This window comes from Diadema antillarum, unplaced genomic scaffold (genome assembly GCF_040938485.1).
Source record: "Diadema antillarum isolate AM-2024a unplaced genomic scaffold, OU_Dant_1.0 scf00000167, whole genome shotgun sequence".
In the NCBI taxonomy this organism is placed as follows: domain Eukaryota; kingdom Metazoa; phylum Echinodermata; class Echinoidea; order Diadematoida; family Diadematidae; genus Diadema; species Diadema antillarum.
Window position 1 is genome coordinate 346,234 of NW_027271056.1, and position 20,563 is coordinate 366,796.

Below are 20,563 nucleotides of genomic sequence, written 5' to 3' on the forward strand. Positions count from 1 at the left end.
TTTGCATGACAACATTTCTTTTCACTGAATTGTGGATCGCATATATATTGATTGTAACGGCGACTTTTATTTGTCGAAGATGGGCAGAATACAAATCCGATTCTGTAAATGTCCCAAAATAAAGTCCCGCTATGTTGAAGTTTATTGTCAAAGGATGCCGAGGGTCACATAGAAATTACAGTTGTCAGGCAGAAATCACGGTTAAAGAAGTTTATTGTGGTGAATCACTTGACCACATTTACGGCTAGAGATGGATATTGAGAATGTCTCGCCAGGCATTAGAGGTGCGATGCGGTGAAGAACTTAGACTAACTAATACGAAAAGCTAACATGACTGAAGACCGTTTCTGGACTGGTTGACTCTTTATCTCTTTCGTTGGTCACTCTCTCGCTGTTCAAACGCGCGGGTTCCACTCTTAGCGGACACACTCTTCACTCCATCTCCCAAGCAAGTGAATCTCTTCAAGCAAGTGACTTTTAGATAAGCATAGAGGCTGTCTTATATACCGCTTCCAAACAAGCCCCTCTTGTTCGAGAGAGATAGAGAGGACCAGTCATGAAGGTCGCGAGAAAGACGTTTACAGCGCTGCGGAAAATATAGGAGAAGGACGTCTTTGAGCACTGGAGCTCAAAGTCATAACGAGGAGAGGATACAAGGACAGGAGAATATGGCAAGCCGTTTGTGTAAAAAGTCGATAAACACTGTTTTTCACTGATAAACAGAGTTTATCAGTGAAAAACAGTGTTTATCATCTGATAAACAGAGTTTTTCTTTGATAAACTTAGTTTATCAACTGATAAACACAGTTTTCTGATAAACTGTGTTTATCAGCAATAAACTCTGTTTATCAATTGATAAACAGAGTTTATCAATCTGATAAACTGAGTTTGTCAGAAAAACAGTGTTTATCAGTTGATAAACACAGTTTATCGGAGAAAAACTGTTTATCAGTTGATAAACTCTGTTTTTCAAGTGATAAACAGAGTTTATCACAAAAACTGTGTTTATCAGTTGATAAACTCAGTTTTCTCTGATAAACAGAGTTTTTCTTGAAAAACAATGTTTATCAGTTGATAAACACAGTTTTTCTGATAAACTGTGTTTATCACTTGATAAACTGTGTTTATCACTTGATAAACTCAGTGTTTATCGACTTTTTATACAAACGGCTTGCCATAGGAGAAAATCAAGATAAGAAGCAAGCACAAAGGGCTGAAGGACAGTGAAAGTCAGGGGGAAAAGGAGCAAGCTGACAAGGCTGAAGGACATTGAGTGTCAAGGTCGTAGGGAGCAGGCTGAAAGGCAGTGAGAGGCAAGGGCGAAGGGTAAGGGCAAGGACTCTGAAAGTCAAGACAAGGTTGAACTGAGGAGAGCAAGGCAAGAGTTCTGAAAGACAAAGCAAAGTCAAAGTGAGAAGGGACAAAGCGAAAGTACTGAAGGTGAGAGCAAGATCCAAGCGAGGGAAGGACAGAATGACATGTGAAGGTCAGAAGAACAAGGTTAGTGAGCACAAGGTCAAAGTGGTGAAAGTATAGAATAGACATGTGAAGGTCAAAAGAACAAAGAAGATGGGCAAAGAGAGTACTCCGCTGTATGCAAAGCAAATGGGATTGGGCTTGCTAAACTAGTAATTTGCAATAGCGCTAGCGAGACATACTTTACATAGACTTGTACAATAATCATGAAAGCAAGGAAAAACATGTATTGCTATATACATATTACATCATATATCTGAACCAAAATGCGTGACAATATATTGTCGGATGTTTTAAGTAGTCCTTCCTCTTTTTGACTATATGATGAGATTTAAACATTAATATTGAGAATTCTTGTGTGTATTTAAAGTCCTCTCCATCTCTGATCTTTCAAGCCTTGCACTTCCCTCCAGTTAATCACGGTAGACTGAGACAGCTCCAATAGTCGAAAGGCCATCTTTATCGGCATTCATCACGGATGGCAGCCGGAGGGTCTTTCATTTCCTCTCTTCTCTCACACGAGGGGGTAGCTGGCGTTAGTGGCTATACCACACTGGTTGTCCTTGTTCCTTGACATCCAGACGTAGCCCTTCATCCCCCAACTGTTGCCGTAGCTGTGGTGGAGAATAATGATACAGTCTTTATATCACCTGTAACAAATCAGTGTTTCTGATTCACCAGAGGGCCTAATCATCATAATAACTCCCATTATTACTCCAGAATTGCTATATACACATATCTATGTGCCTGTTTGAAAAAGGACACTTGTAATTAAACAAAAAAAAAGAAGAAGAATATTGTCCAAGACTGACCTAATCGGGAGGTTTCGAAACTAGGATTTGCTGTTTAGAGATCAGAAGCTTTAATCACTATACCACTGTGCTCCCAGATGATAGGAAGTTGTATACGGAAGCTCAATTTCAATTTCAACTTGTATTCAATTTATCATTTCATAATTTATTCTAAAGTACGCAATTAAAGGAAAACAAACAAAACATATGTTTAAAACAGTAAGGAGTGAGATTAACTTCAAGATGACAATTTGAAATAGAGAAATTTAATGGAACCTGAAGGGAAGGCAGCTTGTTGAGCTACAGGTCTCAAAACAAGTTGAATAGCAAGGAGAAGGGATAAGTACCTGCTGCTGACCAAAGCAAATTATCAATTTTCCTCTTTGACTGATATGATACACTTCAGCTTTAACATCATAGTTATTTGTAATTTTTCAAAACAGCGCTACTTTTTTTACAAAGAAAAAAAATTGATTGCACATTATGAACTAAATATTATTAAGAAATTCATCCTTAAAGGGGTATATCGATGCGTATGGATGTCAAGAAGTGACGTTACCTGTTCTTAACGATCCAGTAGTCCTTGCCGTTGTCGGAGGAGTAGCCAACGGCAAGCACGCCGTGATCGAGTATCTCCGAGTTGCAGTCGGGTTCGTTGTAAACGCCTGTCGTCATAACGACAAAGTCAACTCAAATTATCATGAAGTTTTGTTCTGTCAAACGTTTTGATATCAAGCAAGCAATCGTCACTGCCCGCGTCACTGTCATTCCCTTTAACTTTTCCGCAAAGGCCTATTTTTCCTGCGAAATATCTTTTTCACAACTGGAGTTAGTCTTTTGCAAAGGTATAGCTCGCTATATTTGAGGACACGCGCACAGACCAATGGACTCGCACACACAGTCCGCCCCTCGCTGTGTGCGAGTCCCATGCGAGCTGCCTTATACGGATATATGAATATAATAGAGAGAGAGAGAGAGAGAGAGAGAGAGAGAGAGAGAAGGACAGAAGTATTGGAACGAGTTCACGCGGTTGACTGCAGGTTCATCCGTATTTATCGCAACTCTGAGTTTCATTCAACCTCCATGAGGTGCATGCAACCATCAGGCAATTCCTGCAGTCAACCGCGTGAACTTGTTCCAATACTTCTGTCAAAAGCTCTTCCTTTGAGGATATGGAGCACTCTTCATAGAAGGATAGAATCACCAAGTGTATAATATATCATGCATGCACATTTCAAATTCTGCAAACAGATAACGTTCTCATATATTTTCTAATCAAAGGAAATGCTTTAACATGGAGCGACATAAAGTTTGTTTGTAACTAACAATACAATCTACAATGTTTACAGTTTTAATTGAATTGGGTTTGTACTGTAGGATAATGTTTCTTCTTTTTTTTGCACAGTTATAACTTTTTTTTTCGTCACTGCCATCTCTCTCTCTCTCTTTACAAATTAATTTTACAATTCAGTTAGAAGAGACTACTAAAATCTGAAATCACAAGGTTACGACCAATTGATGTCACGGAAGGGGGGGGGGGGGGGGAGAGTGGCACCAGAGGCTACCATACCTGACTCGTAGTGCTGAAAAGACCTGTGACTGGCATCGATGGCGACTGAAATGGGTCCCACCGTAGCGACCGCTTCCTTCAGTGCGTTTTCGTCACCAGATGCGATGTCAGTGTATCCAGTGCAGGTCGCCCCCACGTTCGACTTGCTGAAGTGGCATCGACCATCCTATATTGTAAGGAGAATGCAGACGTTGGAAAAGCAAAAACCTTACTCCAATTGCCGAGTTTATTGTTTGGGGAATTAAAAATGTTGCAAATCTAATTAATATCCACTTCACGTACAATATTGACAGTAAGCAAAGTGACAAAAGACAGTTTCGATGATAAAATAAGACAAAAAGTGAGGAAGTATTTTTTTTTTAATCATTCTGCCCTATTATTGAATGTAAATTAAGGTTCGATGGAATGGTACTCACTTTGGCCTTGTACGGATAACTCTCCTCGGTATCGATGCCATTGTGATCTATTACGTATTGGAAGGCGTTGTTCATCAAACCGCCCATGCATCCACCGTTACCCTCAGGGCCAGAGCAGTCCACCAGGTTCTGCTCACTGAGACTGACCAGCTTACCAGTCTTCTTGAAGTGCTGTCCCTCCAGGGAGCCAGTGGCGCTGAAAGCCCAGCAGGACCCACAATCTTCCTGGAAGGAAATTTACAAAAAGCGCCTTCTCATTATTGTAGATGTTTGTTTGTAGGAGAAGCCATTAGAATTATTTTCATTTTCCTTTGGCACGTATCAATGGGAATAAAAAAAAAAATCCACTGCTGAAAAGTGGCATCCGTTCCCAGAATGCAGCCCTTTGTTCTTCAGACCGCTGCTAGACTTTTTGGCCCGAATTCACGAAGGTGATACAATCTTTGTCCATGGTTTAAACCATGAACAAAGACCGTAGTTTTGTATGGGGCACCAAGTGTCGCATGGCCTATTTCGTCACGAAATGAACATGTCGTCGACGAAATGACTGATTTCGTGACGAAATAGGCCATGCGACACTTGGCGCCCCATACAAAACTATGGTCTTTGCCCATGGTTTAAACTATGGACAAAGATTGTACCACCTTCGTGAATTCGGGCCTCTGTGACAGATTACATATACTATGGCGATTATGCTGTCCTGTGCATTCTTGCTGGAAGTATAGATTTGTTTACATGCCAGGTACCCTGTTTACCACGTGGATCTTTTTTCCCTTCTTGTTGCTATGAATTATAGCAACATTTTATGGATTCTCATAGGGCAAATTAGATTGCAGTGAGATATACACTCTCACCTCTAACCGAAGAGATTCTAAGCGAGCACTTGCAAGAATTGAGAGAAAGGGGTAGGGGAAGGGGGCGGGGGAGGGGGAGGGAGAGAGAGTGAGAGAAGCAGACAGACAGACAGAGACAACAAGAGACAACTCTCAGTCAAACAAAATTATTATTCCAATTTTATTTGACTATGAACATAAGAGGTATACGATAGCTTTTTCATTGCAAGTAATGCTCTTCAAAAAAGCATGGCAACTCCATCATAACTGCCTTTTCCTTGGTCATTATTGACGCTCCTTGCAGGTGAAGAAGGATATAATGTGCTGCATAAGCATTTTATCTAGGGACATAGTACTAGTAATAGACACACTGTTCGCATCCAACAGATTAAGTTGAATGTGAATTCAGCGGAGACGCAAATAGAATTGTACATCCACACATACAACAATGTCTAAAACTTACCTGGTTCTTCACGTTTGTGACGTATCCTTTGGTGCGCCAATCAACAGAGTCCGGAATTTGAACATTCTCGGGGGCCAGAAAAACGGAAGCAGATTTTGCCTTGCTAGTAATGTTGCGTCGGTATCCATTCATTAGTCCCACAAACTCGTAATTTTGCTGTCAAAATAGAAGGAAATTTATCGTCAACAGCGTGCAAATACAAAACTGTTATATAATATGACACATTATTCCACATTAAATGGATCGTACAGTTTTGGTTGAGACCTAATTTCAGGTTTCTAAAATTTTTTGGGGGGAGATAATGAGAAACCTCTATGAAATATGAAAGATCATGTAATTCCATGAGGAATTCAATGTTTATTTGATGAAAATTGGTTTTGAAATGGCTGAGATATCCAAAAAAGAGCAATTCCAATAAAGTGTGGGACCCACATTTTATTGCGATCGCTTTGTTTTACTTTGTTTTTGGATGTGTCTGTCATTCCACACCCGATTTTCATCAAATAAACTTTGAATTCCTCTTAAAATGGTATGCTCTGTACTATTTCATAAGTGTTTTCTTGGTATCTCGCAAAAAGTTAAAAGCCCAATTCTCATCTCCACTAATACTGTACCAGCTCTTTAACATGTAATATAATATCATTTTACATTCATTGTGTAAGGACAAGTAAATCAACTACTAAAAAATGGATATCTTGGCCAAAGCATTCGGTAAGATATGGTTTAGTGTGAGTAACCATGCAAGTAAAGCGGGCCCACAGCCTACAAGTTTTCCTTTTTGGTGGGTCCGTCCATTTTCGAACTTTGTGTATTGGTTACCTCCCTCTGATCACTTAGTTTTCATGACATGACAAGGTTCCACAATTATTGTACACTCTTTTCATTTCACATAGTTTTACCTACCTTGTTTTCTATTACCAAAGAAAGTGATGTCTGTACATTTTTGTCGAAAAATGAAATAAAAACATTGAATTGAAGCAATCAAGTGGTCAGAGTGTAATCAATAATGATTTGTATCTTGCTATTTGATATCGTTAAATCTTGTTTAACATTTTCTGCAGCAATATTCGTCGCGCTGACATACGCGTATAATGCCGTAAAGTGCACTTCAGCAAAACTGTATTTGGAGAATACATCACTGTCGTGTTCATGCATCATTCACTTCATATAAGAGAAAGCAAAATAAAAATATCAACTTCAGTAGTGTTTTTTTTTGCGAAAATGTTTCATAATAAAATATATATCTACATTCTTTCACAATAATAGTCTTCGTATAGGTCTCAATTTTTGATAACGATAGCCTTGTGTCAGTTCCTTTTGTCGAGCTAAATACAATGCCTATCAGAAAGACACAACGAACTGAAGGAATACTGGTAGATTTTTAACGTGGATAATGTACGTGTTACAATTCACAGTAATCTGCACAACATAGAATTGCTGTACAACTTCGTACGTACTTCCTTCTCCTTTCTCACCAGGCAGGTTTCATGTCTTCTAATTACTTATGCATCAGTAACCTTTGTTATTGTTTTGCTCTTTTTTGTTCATTTCCATACATTCCCATGTCAAAATTTCCATGCTTCCATTGTATTTAATGGCGCAAAAATCTATTGAAATCAATCACAGCTCACTACGTAGAATTTCTACCCTTTATTACGTCAGCACACCAAAATAACTACAACTAAACAACACATATCGAGAAATATGATGTGAATTGTGCGCAGAGATCAAGGGTTATCATGGAACAATAAACTGGCGTCACATGAGCGCTCCCGAAGAAGTCACTGTTTGCACTGTCAAGATCGGCGTCCGTGTTCAACCTCGTGACTATAATGGCGGCCAGGGAACTTTGTGCACACTTAATGTACAAACACGACACCCCATATGCCCTACATCAGTAGGAAGAGATTTGTATTTTTGTGTATTATAGTAGCCTATCTGGTAATAGTAAGAGATGTGCTTTCAATGAAATAAAAATGTATTTCCCAAAAATCTAATCCTTTCACGACGTTATTCTACTAGACAAACCAATGGACTTCATCTTCCTCTCCTTAGAACATTGTTAACCCAGAATATCTTTATTCACACTGACACTCGATTATATGAAACACATCTTGAGAAGGATATCAAATACACCCGTATGCACTCAATTCTTTGAACAGTAAGCTCACGAGGAAAAGGTATCTTTTTCTTCTAATGTTGTGAGATATTGTTATTCTTATGAGAAGACCCCTATATAAGCATTTGCATTCCATGCATGTACACGTACATTTCGCAAATGCATTTTTCAGCATTTCAAAATTCTACACGTTTCAGCTCCCTGTCTGATCCCTGACCTCAACTCGCCGACTATAGAGTATGATGTACACTGTATATAAAATGTAAAAATATAAAAATAATGAACGTTGCGATTCTGCCTCTCCTCTTTACCTTCTCACAGCTGTTCAGTGATAGAACATAGTTTTTATTTCGTGACTTAAAGTCTCCCTACATCGATCACATGCTGACACCCATGCAAATAAGTCTACAGCTAGGAAATGCATGGACTTTAATCAATCAAAATTCGTATTATGAATTCTATCTTCTTTTCTGTACCAACTAAGCTCCATAGCCTAAAAAAAAAACTTGCTTTAGAAACAATGATAATAATAGCAGCAAAGAAATCTTGATGTCATAAACAATGAATCAATGCCTCACGTTATGCTCCTCTTTTCTTTTCTTTTTTTTTCCTATTTAGGATGAGATTGTGATGAGGAATACAAACTATAAGGTATCAACGACTCTGAAAAGACTATCAAGAGCTCTTCCATACAGCGAGGTGTGTATCATAAATATCCATCCTGTCCTACCGCCATGCAAAATACATTCAACTAAAGCGGGCATGAAATCCGATAGAGATTAGTTGTCAAACCAGAAGTCGAGGAAATTAGGAAGTTTTAATTGTCCCCTGACTCTAAACATATTTGAATGAATCAAAATTATTGAAATTGAAATAACATTCGAGCATCTGATGCAGGCATATTATAATAATCTGGCTTTTACAAAAAAAAATGTCCAGTCAAAATTCGGTCAAAAGTGACAGAAATGAATTCTGAATGGGTCGTCTCACCAAGTCGGCGTATTCGTTAATGCCAAGCTTGAAGGTGAATTCACCGAGGTCGTATCGGATGTTGTGCTTGGTGATGTACGCTAGGTTATCCTGCCAGATCGAAGATCTCTTCGACTCCTCAAAGTCGTCAGCGTAGGCCTTGCCGTACTTCAGCTTCCAAGCCGTCCATTCCTCCTCAAAGGCTCCGAACACGCCCATGAGACAGGCGGACAGGATGAATGCACTCAGGTTTTTCATTGTGAGGGCCTTAATATCTGACAACAGAAATGATCTTTACCGACTTATTTCAATCATACATCCATTGTTATGAGGACTCGATAACTAATTTCTTTTGTGTGGTCTCCCGTTCGGGACACTAAAATCTTAAAATCTGAAATTTTGTTGGCCTAAAAACGAAAGATATTGACCCGATCGAGCTACCAAACGATAGCCTTTATGAAAATTTGATAGCCCGACATCATTTTTAATGGCCCCCTGACTATTAATGTCGAACCCTGCATATACTGTACAAAGTTGTACTTACACCATTATATGCCCTAACACACTTATGATACTGATACATACAAACACGTGCATACATTATACAATGCCATAAGAACAGAAATTCTTTGATATGGAGATAATAACTATCAAAACGAAATGATTGTTACATAATCCAATTTATGCTGTAGCAAAGAATACATAGTATAGAAATCTCTTTCATAGCACTCTCCTTCAGTTATTCTGCAGGAAGTACTTTCGACTCTTCGGGGAGGGAGTGCATGTCTATTGCTCATCCACAATTTTCCCCCCATGTTTCCACAGTAGACTACTCATTGTATCATGCTATAGACGTACTAGTTACGCGGAGAAAAGGGTGTAATAACTGCTACAATTCTGTTGAAGCAGAATGCACACATGCAGAAATCGTTCGATTTAAACGTCACACTTCCTTATTAATTTGGAATCGGTGGACATAATGCAGTTTCAACATCCTTATACTATAAGACGAACCTTAAAAAACACGTCGGCTTTCACCTTTCTCGATTCATGCAGTCTAAATCACTGACTGATTATTTTCAGTGAAGCTTGTTTAATGGGGTTTTATGACGAATGGCTAGCTGTTTGCAGATTCTGTTTAATCGCGTTGATGGATAATTGAGTTTATGGCAACTACAATCATCAATCAAACATATCATAAATGCATAAAGCAGTTTTCTCAGTACTGCTAAGCACGGAAACTATAACATCTCGGCTTATTGCAAATGCACAGTTCAGCTAAAGCACAATGATCAAGGAAGTGTAAACTTACCAAGACTCGTGTGTTGAGAAGGGAGACTGCGTATGAAATGCCACCGGCGAGGTTCCCGACGCAGTTTTAAAGAAACTTGTCACAATGCAACTGCATTGTTTGGTTACACCACAGAACCCACTTAAAGTGTGATCAAGTAGGCGTACTCATTTGTTTGAAATCACGAAGCCTGCAACATTGTGATACCAGGGAGCAAAGATATATCAGGTAATGAATTACAGAAACTAAAAGACTAATGATCACGGGTTTGATGGGTCAATATTGACATAGTCTTCAGACAATGTCAAAATTTCAATGAGTCATGCCTATTCTTTTGTAATAGGCCATGTGTACACTGAATGTTCCTTTATTCTAAAACGTGGGTGTGGTACAAGTATGTTCTTTTCTTTCCTTGCATTTTTTTTTTTACATCTGAAAAGGTTTTACAACAAAAATGAAAACACATAGACTGCAACCTATATACTCTAAGGCAGTGTATGCACATAACGCAGAGTTTTTCATTGGGTTACCAAATTCTGTAGAAAAGACGATATTGGTTATTGAGAAATGATAGAAAGAAAGGAAGTGTATAAGGAAATGTTTAATCTGTAAAAGTACATAAAGAAAAGTATCACGAATGGATTGGGAGAGAAGCCCGTTGAAGAAAGAATGCTTAGATGTCGGAGGTTCATTTTTTTAATGACTAACCACATTTACTTGTGTTAAAATGAAATGGTTCTCACATGAATTCCATGTACAACGATTACCTAACTGTATTATAATTATAGTCCTCTTTGAAAGTCACAATATAGATAATCAAGACGTGTGTAGATGGTGATTTCATTAAACAAATAATGTCCTTTCGTTGGGTACTGACTGGGGTAAACTATGTCACAGAGGGACATACTATATCGATAGAAAGCTCTCTACACGTCAGCCTTTTCCACGTTTGCTTGAAGAAGGTTTGAAGAAGCAAGATGGTGCAGTGGACAAGACAACGGACTCTTAAACGCGAGGTTTCTGGTTCGGGTGCGCTGTGGAGGTACAGATAGCGGATTGCAAGACAATTCATTCTCAAGGCCTTGTCCAACGGAGGGTACTGTAAGTCGTCCGTCCCGTGGAGCTGTCTCAGAAGTATTTCGGTGCTTCCTTTATTGGTGGCAGGTGGACTTTTTACAAACACACACACGCACACACACACACACACACACACACACACACACATACACAAAGTATCATTCATTTCAAACATTATTTATTGGATAGTTGTCATCCATGGCACAAGCATGTCTCTGGCAAAATATTCTTTGTGTATTCCAAAGAAATGTAGTAAATTGATTCAAGTTTTGTTTTGTTGGTGTGTTTTTTTTTAAGACAGAAGATCGCCCTCACCTATTAAGCAATGCCCAACATAACTGTCGTGACCCAAATTCTTGATTACTGACTTTTCTCTAATCAATGCCATAACTTGATTCAATATCATAGATTCAAACATCAGCACACATGTCATCATAGCAAAAAATAAGAAATGATACAAAATCTAAGATCGCTACGACATTCTTATACTGGTTCCGGCTCTTATTTGAGATGGATATCATGGAACCCATTTACTCATATCCTATACGATAACATTATCATGTAGTAACAGGTAATAAACTACAGTGTACATGCTAGTTCACACTTGCCTTTCCGCCTTGGCAAGCTTTAACGAGTCGCCCTATATCCTTTTCTATTTCTTGTCATCAACAAGACACTTAGAAAATGGCGTGTAAGTCACCCTTCTCCTTATTTAGTCCCAAATAATCCACAATATTTAATACAGTATACGAAGCAGAAACGATTTTTTTCTCTTTTTTTATTGGCTTTCGCTTTTGCTTTTGCTTTTTTCTACAATGATCCCCCTCTCTCTGTCTCTCTCTATCTTAAAGGGATGGTACAGTATTGGTGGAGATGAGAATTGGGCTTTTAACTTTTTGGGAGATACCAAGAAAATACTTATGATATAGTACAGAGCAAACCATTTTAAGAGGAATTCAAAGTTGATTTGATGAAAATCGGGTTTGGAATGACGGAAACATCCAAAAACGAAGTAAAACAAAGCGATCGTAATAAAGTGCGGGTCCCACACTTTATTAGAATCGTTCTTTTTTGGATATTTCAGCCATTTCAAAACCAATCTCCATCAAATGAATGTTGAATTCCTCATGGAATTACATGCTCTTTCATATTTCATAAGAGGTTTCTCATTATCTCACCAAAAAATGTTAGAAACCTGAAATTAAGTCTCAACCAATACTACACGATCCCTTTAATAAATATCATGTATATAGGTCTCTTTCCTTCGACGCAGAAGAACGAAAAATGGCTATCGTTGTTGCTGTTTGCATCAGATTGAAATAATTTCTACCTTTCTCGAATACTTTCTGAGGGTACACTGTTGTGTTGGGGTATTCTCCCTAAATTTAAAGTGTTTCTACTTTTTATTAGTACATTGTATTCTTGTACAAGTCGTTTTGACGTAGTCTTTTCTTCGAGTGTACATCAAAGAAAATACATGTATTGACCGTTCCATTGCTATTGCCCACAACTTCACTTTTGGAAAACTAGTGCTAATCTACGACAGCCTGTCACAGATTGATATTCATGACGAATTGATGCAACTTTTTTTTTTAAATTCATTTGAAGAAAAGATATGAAATGATATAGAACAAATTTGAATTGAGTCTAAAAATCACCTTACCTTATGAGAATGACTCGATTTCAAACTTCTACATGAATTTCAATGGAAACGCTTGGAAATAATTCTATAAGGTTGTTGACCTTTGGTTCTGATATACAAAATTGTTGGTTCATTTTCTTTTGATTGAAAGCGATGCATGGTGATTAATAGATTCACCGGTTGATGCATGGCGTCTAGGACTTCTATAGTCAGGGGTCCTCGAGTCCTCACACCAAGGGATAGCTGGGCATAGTAGCAATGCCGCACTGGTTGTTCTTGTTTCTTGACATCCAGATGTAGCCATTTATTCCCCAGTTTGTGCCCCAGCTGTATAAAAAAGCAAAAGCAAAAACAGAACTTCGACATATCAGAGTGTTAATGGTATCGTGATTTCATTGATAAATGACAATTTCTTTTTAGAAGTTTGCTGACATAAAATGAAAATACATTACAATGCTGACATAATAAAAACATAGAGTTACGAAAGATGCTTATGGAAAGACACCATTATCCTGAAATCACACATTTGGCTGTTGTAAATGTACATACGTGTAATATATAATGATGTTTATGCTTTTATCAGAAAGAAAAGCATTGCCTGAAGCAGGTTCCTTGCTGAAATTGAATAAACTGAACTGAATTTGACACGTAACACCCGAAGCAGTGGACGTGGACATCACGATTTTTTCTGTTTTCACAAAAAAAAAGAAAAAATAAGCAGATTCACCGTGCTTCTGACGCTACGAATTAATCAGAAGATGCTGATTGCATTGTAAAATACATGGACTGTAGCCATCAATCCATCTATTTCATTTATCATATCATTAGACAATTAGAATCTGTTCTTGTTGTAAAAACAAAAATGATTTTTACACAGCACATTCAATGCCACTAATTTTTGAAGTTCAATTCTTCCTATTCAATTCAAAATTGTGAAGTCAAAAGTCACAATCAACATGATAAATGACCAACGATTCAATTATTTATTGGTCAAATACACATGAAAAGCTCCAATTCAGTAACTCATTGCCTTGACAGAATCGCTGTCGAGGTGAAACATACGAACTTATTACGTTCGAGTAATTTAACACACGACCTTTTTAAGCTTCATGTTGTGACAATACGTATGTTTTCCATTAGGCCCCCCCCCCCCAAAAAAAAAAAAATGAATTGTTGTATTGGCGTAACCCGCCCGACCCTAAAAAAAAAAACAACAACAACAAAAAAAAAAACGACCCTGAACTTTTCAAAAAAAAAGAAGAAGGAAATGCATCGTTTTTACCGAGAGAGGGCGCGATACGGGTTTGCGAATTATCAAAAACAACAACAACAACAACAACTGCTGGTGTCGGAAAATGGGGGCGCAGTACATCGTGTTGGCGACCGGCAAGTCCGGTTCGAAGATATTATTTAATATTATTTGGAGAATCGATTTGTCTGTGGCGCTGGGTGATTTAGCCCAGGAATTTGTTCGTGAATTTGTTGTGACGGCTGTTAAAGTGGGGAAGGCGGAAACAGGTCCGTTCAAAGATGTCCTGCTGAGAGTGCCATTCTGTTGGATATGGGGTACCGGTATATGGTTTGCTACTACGAATACGATGGAGGCGAAGAAGTGCGGGTCGCGCCAGTACAAAACGCTCTATCAGTGTTGATGGCGATTTCATTGGACAACTTTGAAAAAGTGGTCCAATGAACGCATCTCAAATTAAACCACCCCATGGCTTAAACCAAAACCACCTTCGCGAATTTCACCCCATCCCCACCCCCTATTTTGGGTGGACGCCTATACTTGTTCCCTATTTTCAAAAGACCCCCCCCCCCCCATCTAGGGAAAACATTCAGAAAATGACCCCCCACCCCCTATCTACAGAAACTGACAAAATACCCCCCCCCCCCCCCCTTCCCCCTTTTCATAAATTTCTAGGGAAAAATCTTCTGGAGATCAGTCCCAATTTTTTTTTTTTTTTTTTTTTTTTTTGGGGGGGGGGGGCTCTGACCCCCTATCTACGGAAGATTTTTCAACAGACCCCCCCCCCCCCTCCCCCCATCTACGAAAGAATTTTCAATGGACACCCCTATCTACGGAAAAGACTAAAAAACACCCCTCCCCCTCCTTCATAAATTTCTAGGGACAAATCTTCCGTAAATAGACGTTGAAAACGGGAACACGCATGTGGTCTCCTATGGGTTCGAGTGGGGGGCCAGGGTGTTTTTCCATGTCCAAAATATGATTCTCTTTTAATACTTATTGCTTTTAAACCGGTGATATAACAAACTCTGGATGTAACAGACCCTCTCTATCGAATGGGGTTTTGTTGAATATGAGATTTACACGTAAAATACAGGTAGCAAAAAAAAAAAAAAAAGAAATCCGCCCGCCCGACCCTATTTGAAAATATCATGTTACGCCAATACAACATTTTTTTTTTTGGGGGGGGGGGGGAGGGGGTCTTATTGAATAAATTACAATCAATCATTTTTTCTTTTTTTGAGAGAGAGAGAGAGAAAGAGATAAAGGCTTTAACATCTGTCATCTAAAATGAGTGGAAAGAATATGACGTTCAAGTTCAAGTTGATTTATTTCACTTCCAACAAACAAATAAGAAATACAAATAAACGCTCATATACACAGACGTCGTGAAATGAGTACCACAATGCGATGAACAGTATGACATTGTAAGAAAAATATAGGTAAATCATCAACAGAGATACAAATAACTGTTACGTCATTGTGGTAAATGCATAAACGATATTGCTGGAAATGGAGGGGACTGCTAAAAAGCAGAGCTTGTAGAATGCAGTCCCCTCATAGAGAAAAAAATTGCAAAAAAACAACAACAACAACAACTAATTTCCCTAAGCGGTAGCAAAAAAAAAGACAGACAGAGTAATGCACACATACATGCACACATACGGACGCACATTAACAAACACATGGCGGCTCTCTTGTAAGGAAAGATTGATGAGAGGATAGAAAGATATAGTAGTGAAGAAGGTAGTAAGTCCGAGGTGGACAAGGGGGGGGGGGGGGAGGAGAGGAAAATGGTGGGTCATAACCAGGGCACTGGAGGCACAGAAGCACGGGCTCGCTGATGAAGAAAGTGTAGTGAGAATTACGAAGCAACAACAACTTTGAAAATCAAAAGTAAAAAAAGAAAAATGAATTATGCTGCGTACGAAGTTTTTAGATAATTCTTTAACTTTAAAGAGAATTTATAAAAACTTAAAGCTTCTTTCATATTATTATCCAGAGAATTCCAGAATTTTGGTCCAGAAAAGGAGAGTAAAGATTTTGCAAAAACCGTCCTAGTCAAAGGCAAATGATATTCATGGGATTGACGGGTTGAATATGCATGAACAGTTTCATTCTTTAAAAACATGGAATCAAACACAAGGGGGAGAGAATGGTTGGTGAGTTTATACATGAATTGTCCTAATTGCAAACGATAAAGATCATAGATTTTCACAATATTATTTTCATGGAATAAATTAGTTCAGTTCAGTTATGTTTTTTCTTTTGATTTTCTCAAACATAATCAATAACATAATATGCACAGTATACCTGAAAGAAAATGATTGCAACATAAGTAATCAATAAAGGGGAGGGGGGAGTACATTACACTTTAGAAGGGGATTATGCAAATAAACCCTATAGTAATAAATTATTGGTGCCCTCCATAGTCCTTGGGCTCCGTAGATGGCTATTGGTGCTGCACACCAAGGGCAGAAAATGCTACAAACCGTGATTTTACTGTGCACCTAGTAGTTACCCACCAGTTCCTGACGATGTAGTATTCCTCGTCCTGAGCGGTGCTATTGTAGCCCACGACCAGGACGGCATGATCCACAGCGGTAGAGCTACAATTAGGCTCGTTGTAGACACCTGAAGACGAAAATTGACTATAATTACTTACATACATACACACACACACGCAAGCACACAGACAGACATACATACATACATACAGACAGACAGACAGACACACACACACACACACACACATATATATATATATATATATATATATATATATATATAACAGCAATAATTAGTTTCTGCTCGGAGTCCTAAGAAAGTATAGATTTACAACAGTAGGTCAATATAAACTCCGTTTGAGACGTAAATTCGACGAATTTTCGCCCAATTTACGTCTCTAATGGAGTTTATATTGACCTACTGTTGTGAATATATATATATATATATATATATTTACGTATGTATATGACATATGAGAAAGGAAGGAGAAATCGGTGCATAGCTTTGACATCATTATTCCTCTTACTGTTCCTCTTTTTCGGAATATATTAGATATACATATCATATATATACATTGTATATATATATACGCTTTAAACAATTTAACCAGGCAATGTTACCATGTCACAACACCTATATATATATATATATATATATATATATATATATAGATTTGACCTTATTTGATTTATTTCTGCATTTTTCACAAAGTATATACAGCATAACAAACAATTTCCCAATACTATTCATATCTTATCCAACACAAGATGAATAGAAATACAGTCATAATGTACCAATAATGAATATTGTATCTCTCTTAAAAAATCGAGTGAAAATATTCACTCTTGAAGGAGTGAATACAAAAAAGAGTGAATTTAGAGTGAAATTGGAGTGAATCCAGAGTGGAAATGTTCATTTTCACTCTTTTTGGAGTAACCTCAGGGATCACTCCAAAATCTTCGAGTGATCCCTGAAGTCACTTCAAAACGTTTCATTCGTTCTTACCAGATTCATAGAACTGCATAGAAGCCTGGCTGGCGTCGATAGCCACAGAAATAGGGCCAACGCCAGCGATGGCCTGCGTGAGCGCCTCCTCGTCCCCAGACGGGATGTCTTTATAACCGGTGCACGTGGCGCCCACCAATGATGCTTTGAATCTGCAACTCTCATCCTGTGGGCGTGACGTCACAAAAGGAACTGTCTTTATGTTTGAGAGTGCACTTTTCAAATAATGCCAGCCTGCACATCTTTTTTCCCACTCGAAATAGAACATTACATTAAATATTACAACAAGCTGACTTTCACGTTTCGTTTCAATTTTGCCAGAGAGAGAAAAGACTGGAAAATGTTTGTTTGAAATATGCTGCGTATTTCTATGTTGTTCTTTAATATGAAGACTACGTCATATTGAATTGAATTGAATTGCATTGAATTGAATTGAACTAAAGAGTATTGGTATTATCATTATTTACCTCCTATGTAAATCGATTTGAAGAGAAGAGTTCATTTTGGTCTCGATTTATTCTTACGACCATATGCATTTATAAAAGCAATCATTATATAACAAAGCACGATAAAAATATGCTGTTTTCATGAAAATTTAGATGTTCATCTTTAGTGGATATTAACGTACAGTTACAGAAAAAAGCTCACGTTTGGACTTGTTTTATTTGAACGAGCGTACTATGCATAAAAAAGGCAATCGATATAAACGCACGCGATCAAAGATGTGTTATAGAAACTTAATGACATTTCATCAAAATGCATAATGGTCATGATGAAGAGCAGTGCCTATATGAGAGCATGAGCTTACAAGAGATAATAAATTCCTTTATAAAATGGGTTCAAGAATGTAGCCAATTGGAAGTGCTGAAATGAGTCACGTTAGCGTGCATTATTTTCTTACTAACATGCACGACCTGACGTCACAATGTTTACACTAGCAGTGCGCACTCAATCAGTTGTTACAAGTGCGTCACGCACTACTATACGCGCTGTCAATCCTGTAAAGAACTTCTAGTTCGGGCTGCCAGCCGGCCTTTCTTGTGCGCATAACATGTGGCGTACGTATACTCCACCACTCTTATACGTACAGTACTTATGTGCGGGATTTCCGAGTGCGACGTGCGTAAATGTTTGGGACGAACATCTTCGGACATCTTGACTTTTGAGCGAGTGCTACATGTAGCTGACTGGTATTGACCCACAAAGGCACCTGAAAAATGATGTTAGTTTTCGACCCATTTTATAAAACAAATGATGCACAGGATTATTTCGTGGCGTTAGTGAAGGTGCGGCACTCGAGAGTATTTCAACATGCACGAGGCGCAGCCGAGTGCATGTTGCACCATTGTCAATACTCTCGAGTGCGCCGCACCTTCACTAACGCACTCTATCCTGTGCATCATTTGTATAACAGTGTGAAGAAAAACAACTATAATGAGGAAGGTGAAAATCACTGTTTGCTGGTACCTGGCTGGGAGAAAAAATATAAAGAAAAGCGTATAGAATATAGAGAAGAAGAAGGAGGAGGATTAGGAGTTACACCCTCCAACCATAAGCACAATCAGTCATGATCAGCCTGAAAAGGCTCAAAATGTGTCATTGGACTGCTGACCTTTGCAACGTACGGATAGCTGGCTTCTGTATCGATACCTTGATTATCGATCACATACTGGAAGGCAGCGTCCATGAAACCACCACTGCACCCGTAATTTCCCTCTGCCTGCGAGCAGTCCAGTAGGTTCTGGGCGCTAAGACCGACAAGCTTGCCTGTCTTTGCGAAATGTTGTCCCTCCAGCGAACCTGTGGCGCTGAAAGCCCAACTGGCACCACATTGTAACTGAAAGGAACCAAAAAAAATAATAATTGTAATATGTGCATCACATTTCTCAATATCCAACATGTAAAGTATTATATTAGACACACTGACAAATTCATCATCTGATGATTTCTGTACATCTCTCGAATCAGTGAGCAAAATACTTCATAAGCCGAAATGCCAAAACCATATCTACATTTTATCTGGAATAGTTAATGGTTGTTAATTTTTATTTTAAGACATTGAATAATACGCATTCTGACTCAGCAAAAGACGAGCTTTAGAAATGTGCAAGGTGCTTATCGTATTCATATTTGACATTTTCCCTATGGGAGCTTGGTGGATGTTGCAAGAAGTCTATTAAGATTCTAAGAGCTTGGTGGGCGTAGAAATACCCTTCTTTTGTGGACTGAAATGTATTATTCACCTCGTTCTTCACCGCCGTTACGTAGCCCCGTTTACGCCAGTCGACAGACTTGGGCAAAGTCGCCTGTCCTCTTGTGCGGGAGGTTGGTCCAGTCCCACTTCGATTGTAGGCGGTCTTAAGATTACCAAAGGATGCCGCAAACTCTTCACTAGTCTGTATTAGACATTTTAAGAGAAGAATACTGTGTGATACTGGACCCTCAGCTCTTCCTCAAATGTCCAAATGTAAAAACAAGATATGGGATGGAAGAAGGAGAATTATCATTTACAGGTGCATTACGGGTTTGAGGTATTAATATCCACCTCATTGTTGTAAAGACACGTATATAATATTATTAAATGTGCATACAATACTTTTATAGTTATGATACATTTATGCAATTTTTAATCAAAATGAATTACCATATCTCCGAACTCGTTCATTCCAAGGCGGTGCGAGTGGAGGCCTCTCTGATGCTCGAGATTGTGTTTGACGATCATCTCGACGTTCTGTTGCCATGTCAACCGCTTCATTGTCTCCTCTTCAACACTGGCGTAGGTCTTACCGTAGAGGGCCTTCCACTGGTCGAACTCGAGGTCGAAGTCCTGAGTGAAGAGGCTGACGGCCATGCTGCCAAACACGCACATGGCTAAAACGATGACCTGCAGCAACTTCATCTCGAAACAATACTGGAGTGACCTGACAGGTCAGGGGTTCAAACGAAAATGACGATAAAATAAAGACCAGCAGAAGAGGAAATCCAAAAGAAAGCTATTATAGAGCAGGTTATCAGAAAAGAAAAATAAAGAGTTAATGACAAGGACGTTCTCCAGTGTAATGAGTAATGCCCTTGGATTGCGAGCACAATGAACTCTGAGTTAACCTAAACGTAGGTGCAGATCGATGAAACTACAAAAAAAAAAAGGTGTCGT

At 38.6% G+C, this 20,563-nt stretch overlaps 2 protein-coding genes across 2 annotated transcripts; both read right to left on the reverse strand.

The window, feature by feature from the left end:
* Positions 1 to 1,145: 1,145 nt before the first annotated feature.
* On the reverse strand, positions 1,146 to 10,111 carry LOC139722560 (cathepsin L-like peptidase). The gene is made up of 7 exons (XM_071633850.1): positions 9,950 to 10,111; positions 8,659 to 8,912; positions 5,550 to 5,705; positions 4,254 to 4,478; positions 3,838 to 4,003; positions 2,827 to 2,932; positions 1,146 to 2,090 (listed from the first exon to the last, which is right to left on the reverse strand). Exons 2-7 carry the CDS (start codon positions 8,893 to 8,895, stop codon positions 1,991 to 1,993), a joined length of 990 nt encoding a protein of 329 aa, XP_071489951.1. The 5' UTR covers positions 8,896 to 8,912; positions 9,950 to 10,111; the 3' UTR covers positions 1,146 to 1,990.
* Positions 10,112 to 12,874: 2,763 nt separating this feature from the next.
* On the reverse strand, positions 12,875 to 20,308 carry LOC139722586 (cathepsin L2-like). The gene is made up of 6 exons (XM_071633887.1): positions 20,054 to 20,308; positions 19,653 to 19,805; positions 19,022 to 19,246; positions 17,410 to 17,575; positions 16,422 to 16,530; positions 12,875 to 12,974 (listed from the first exon to the last, which is right to left on the reverse strand). Exons 1-6 carry the CDS (start codon positions 20,306 to 20,308, stop codon positions 12,875 to 12,877), a joined length of 1,008 nt encoding a protein of 335 aa, XP_071489988.1.
* Between the last annotated feature and the right edge of the window lie 255 nt (positions 20,309 to 20,563).

Excerpts from the sequence above, each read along its gene's own strand:
- LOC139722560 (XM_071633850.1), bottom strand. The coding sequence starts at position 8,895 with ATGAAAAACCTGAGTGCATTCATCCTGTCCGCCTGTCTCATGGGCGTG. Across the intron at positions 5,706-8,658 it reads TTAACGAATACGCCGACTTG|CAAAATTACGAGTTTGTGGG; the intron begins GTGAGACGACCC and ends CTATTTTGACAG. Across the intron at positions 2,091-2,826 it reads TACTGGATCGTTAAGAACAG|CTACGGCAACAGTTGGGGGA; the intron begins GTAACGTCACTT and ends TCTCCACCACAG.
- LOC139722586 (XM_071633887.1), bottom strand. The coding sequence starts at position 20,308 with ATGAAGTTGCTGCAGGTCATCGTTTTAGCCATGTGCGTGTTTGGCAGC. Across the intron at positions 19,806-20,053 it reads TGAACGAGTTCGGAGATATG|ACTAGTGAAGAGTTTGCGGC; the intron begins GTAATTCATTTT and ends TGTCTAATACAG. Across the intron at positions 17,576-19,021 it reads GCTATCCGTACGTTGCAAAG|GATGAGAGTTGCAGATTCAA; the intron begins GTCAGCAGTCCA and ends TCACGCCCACAG.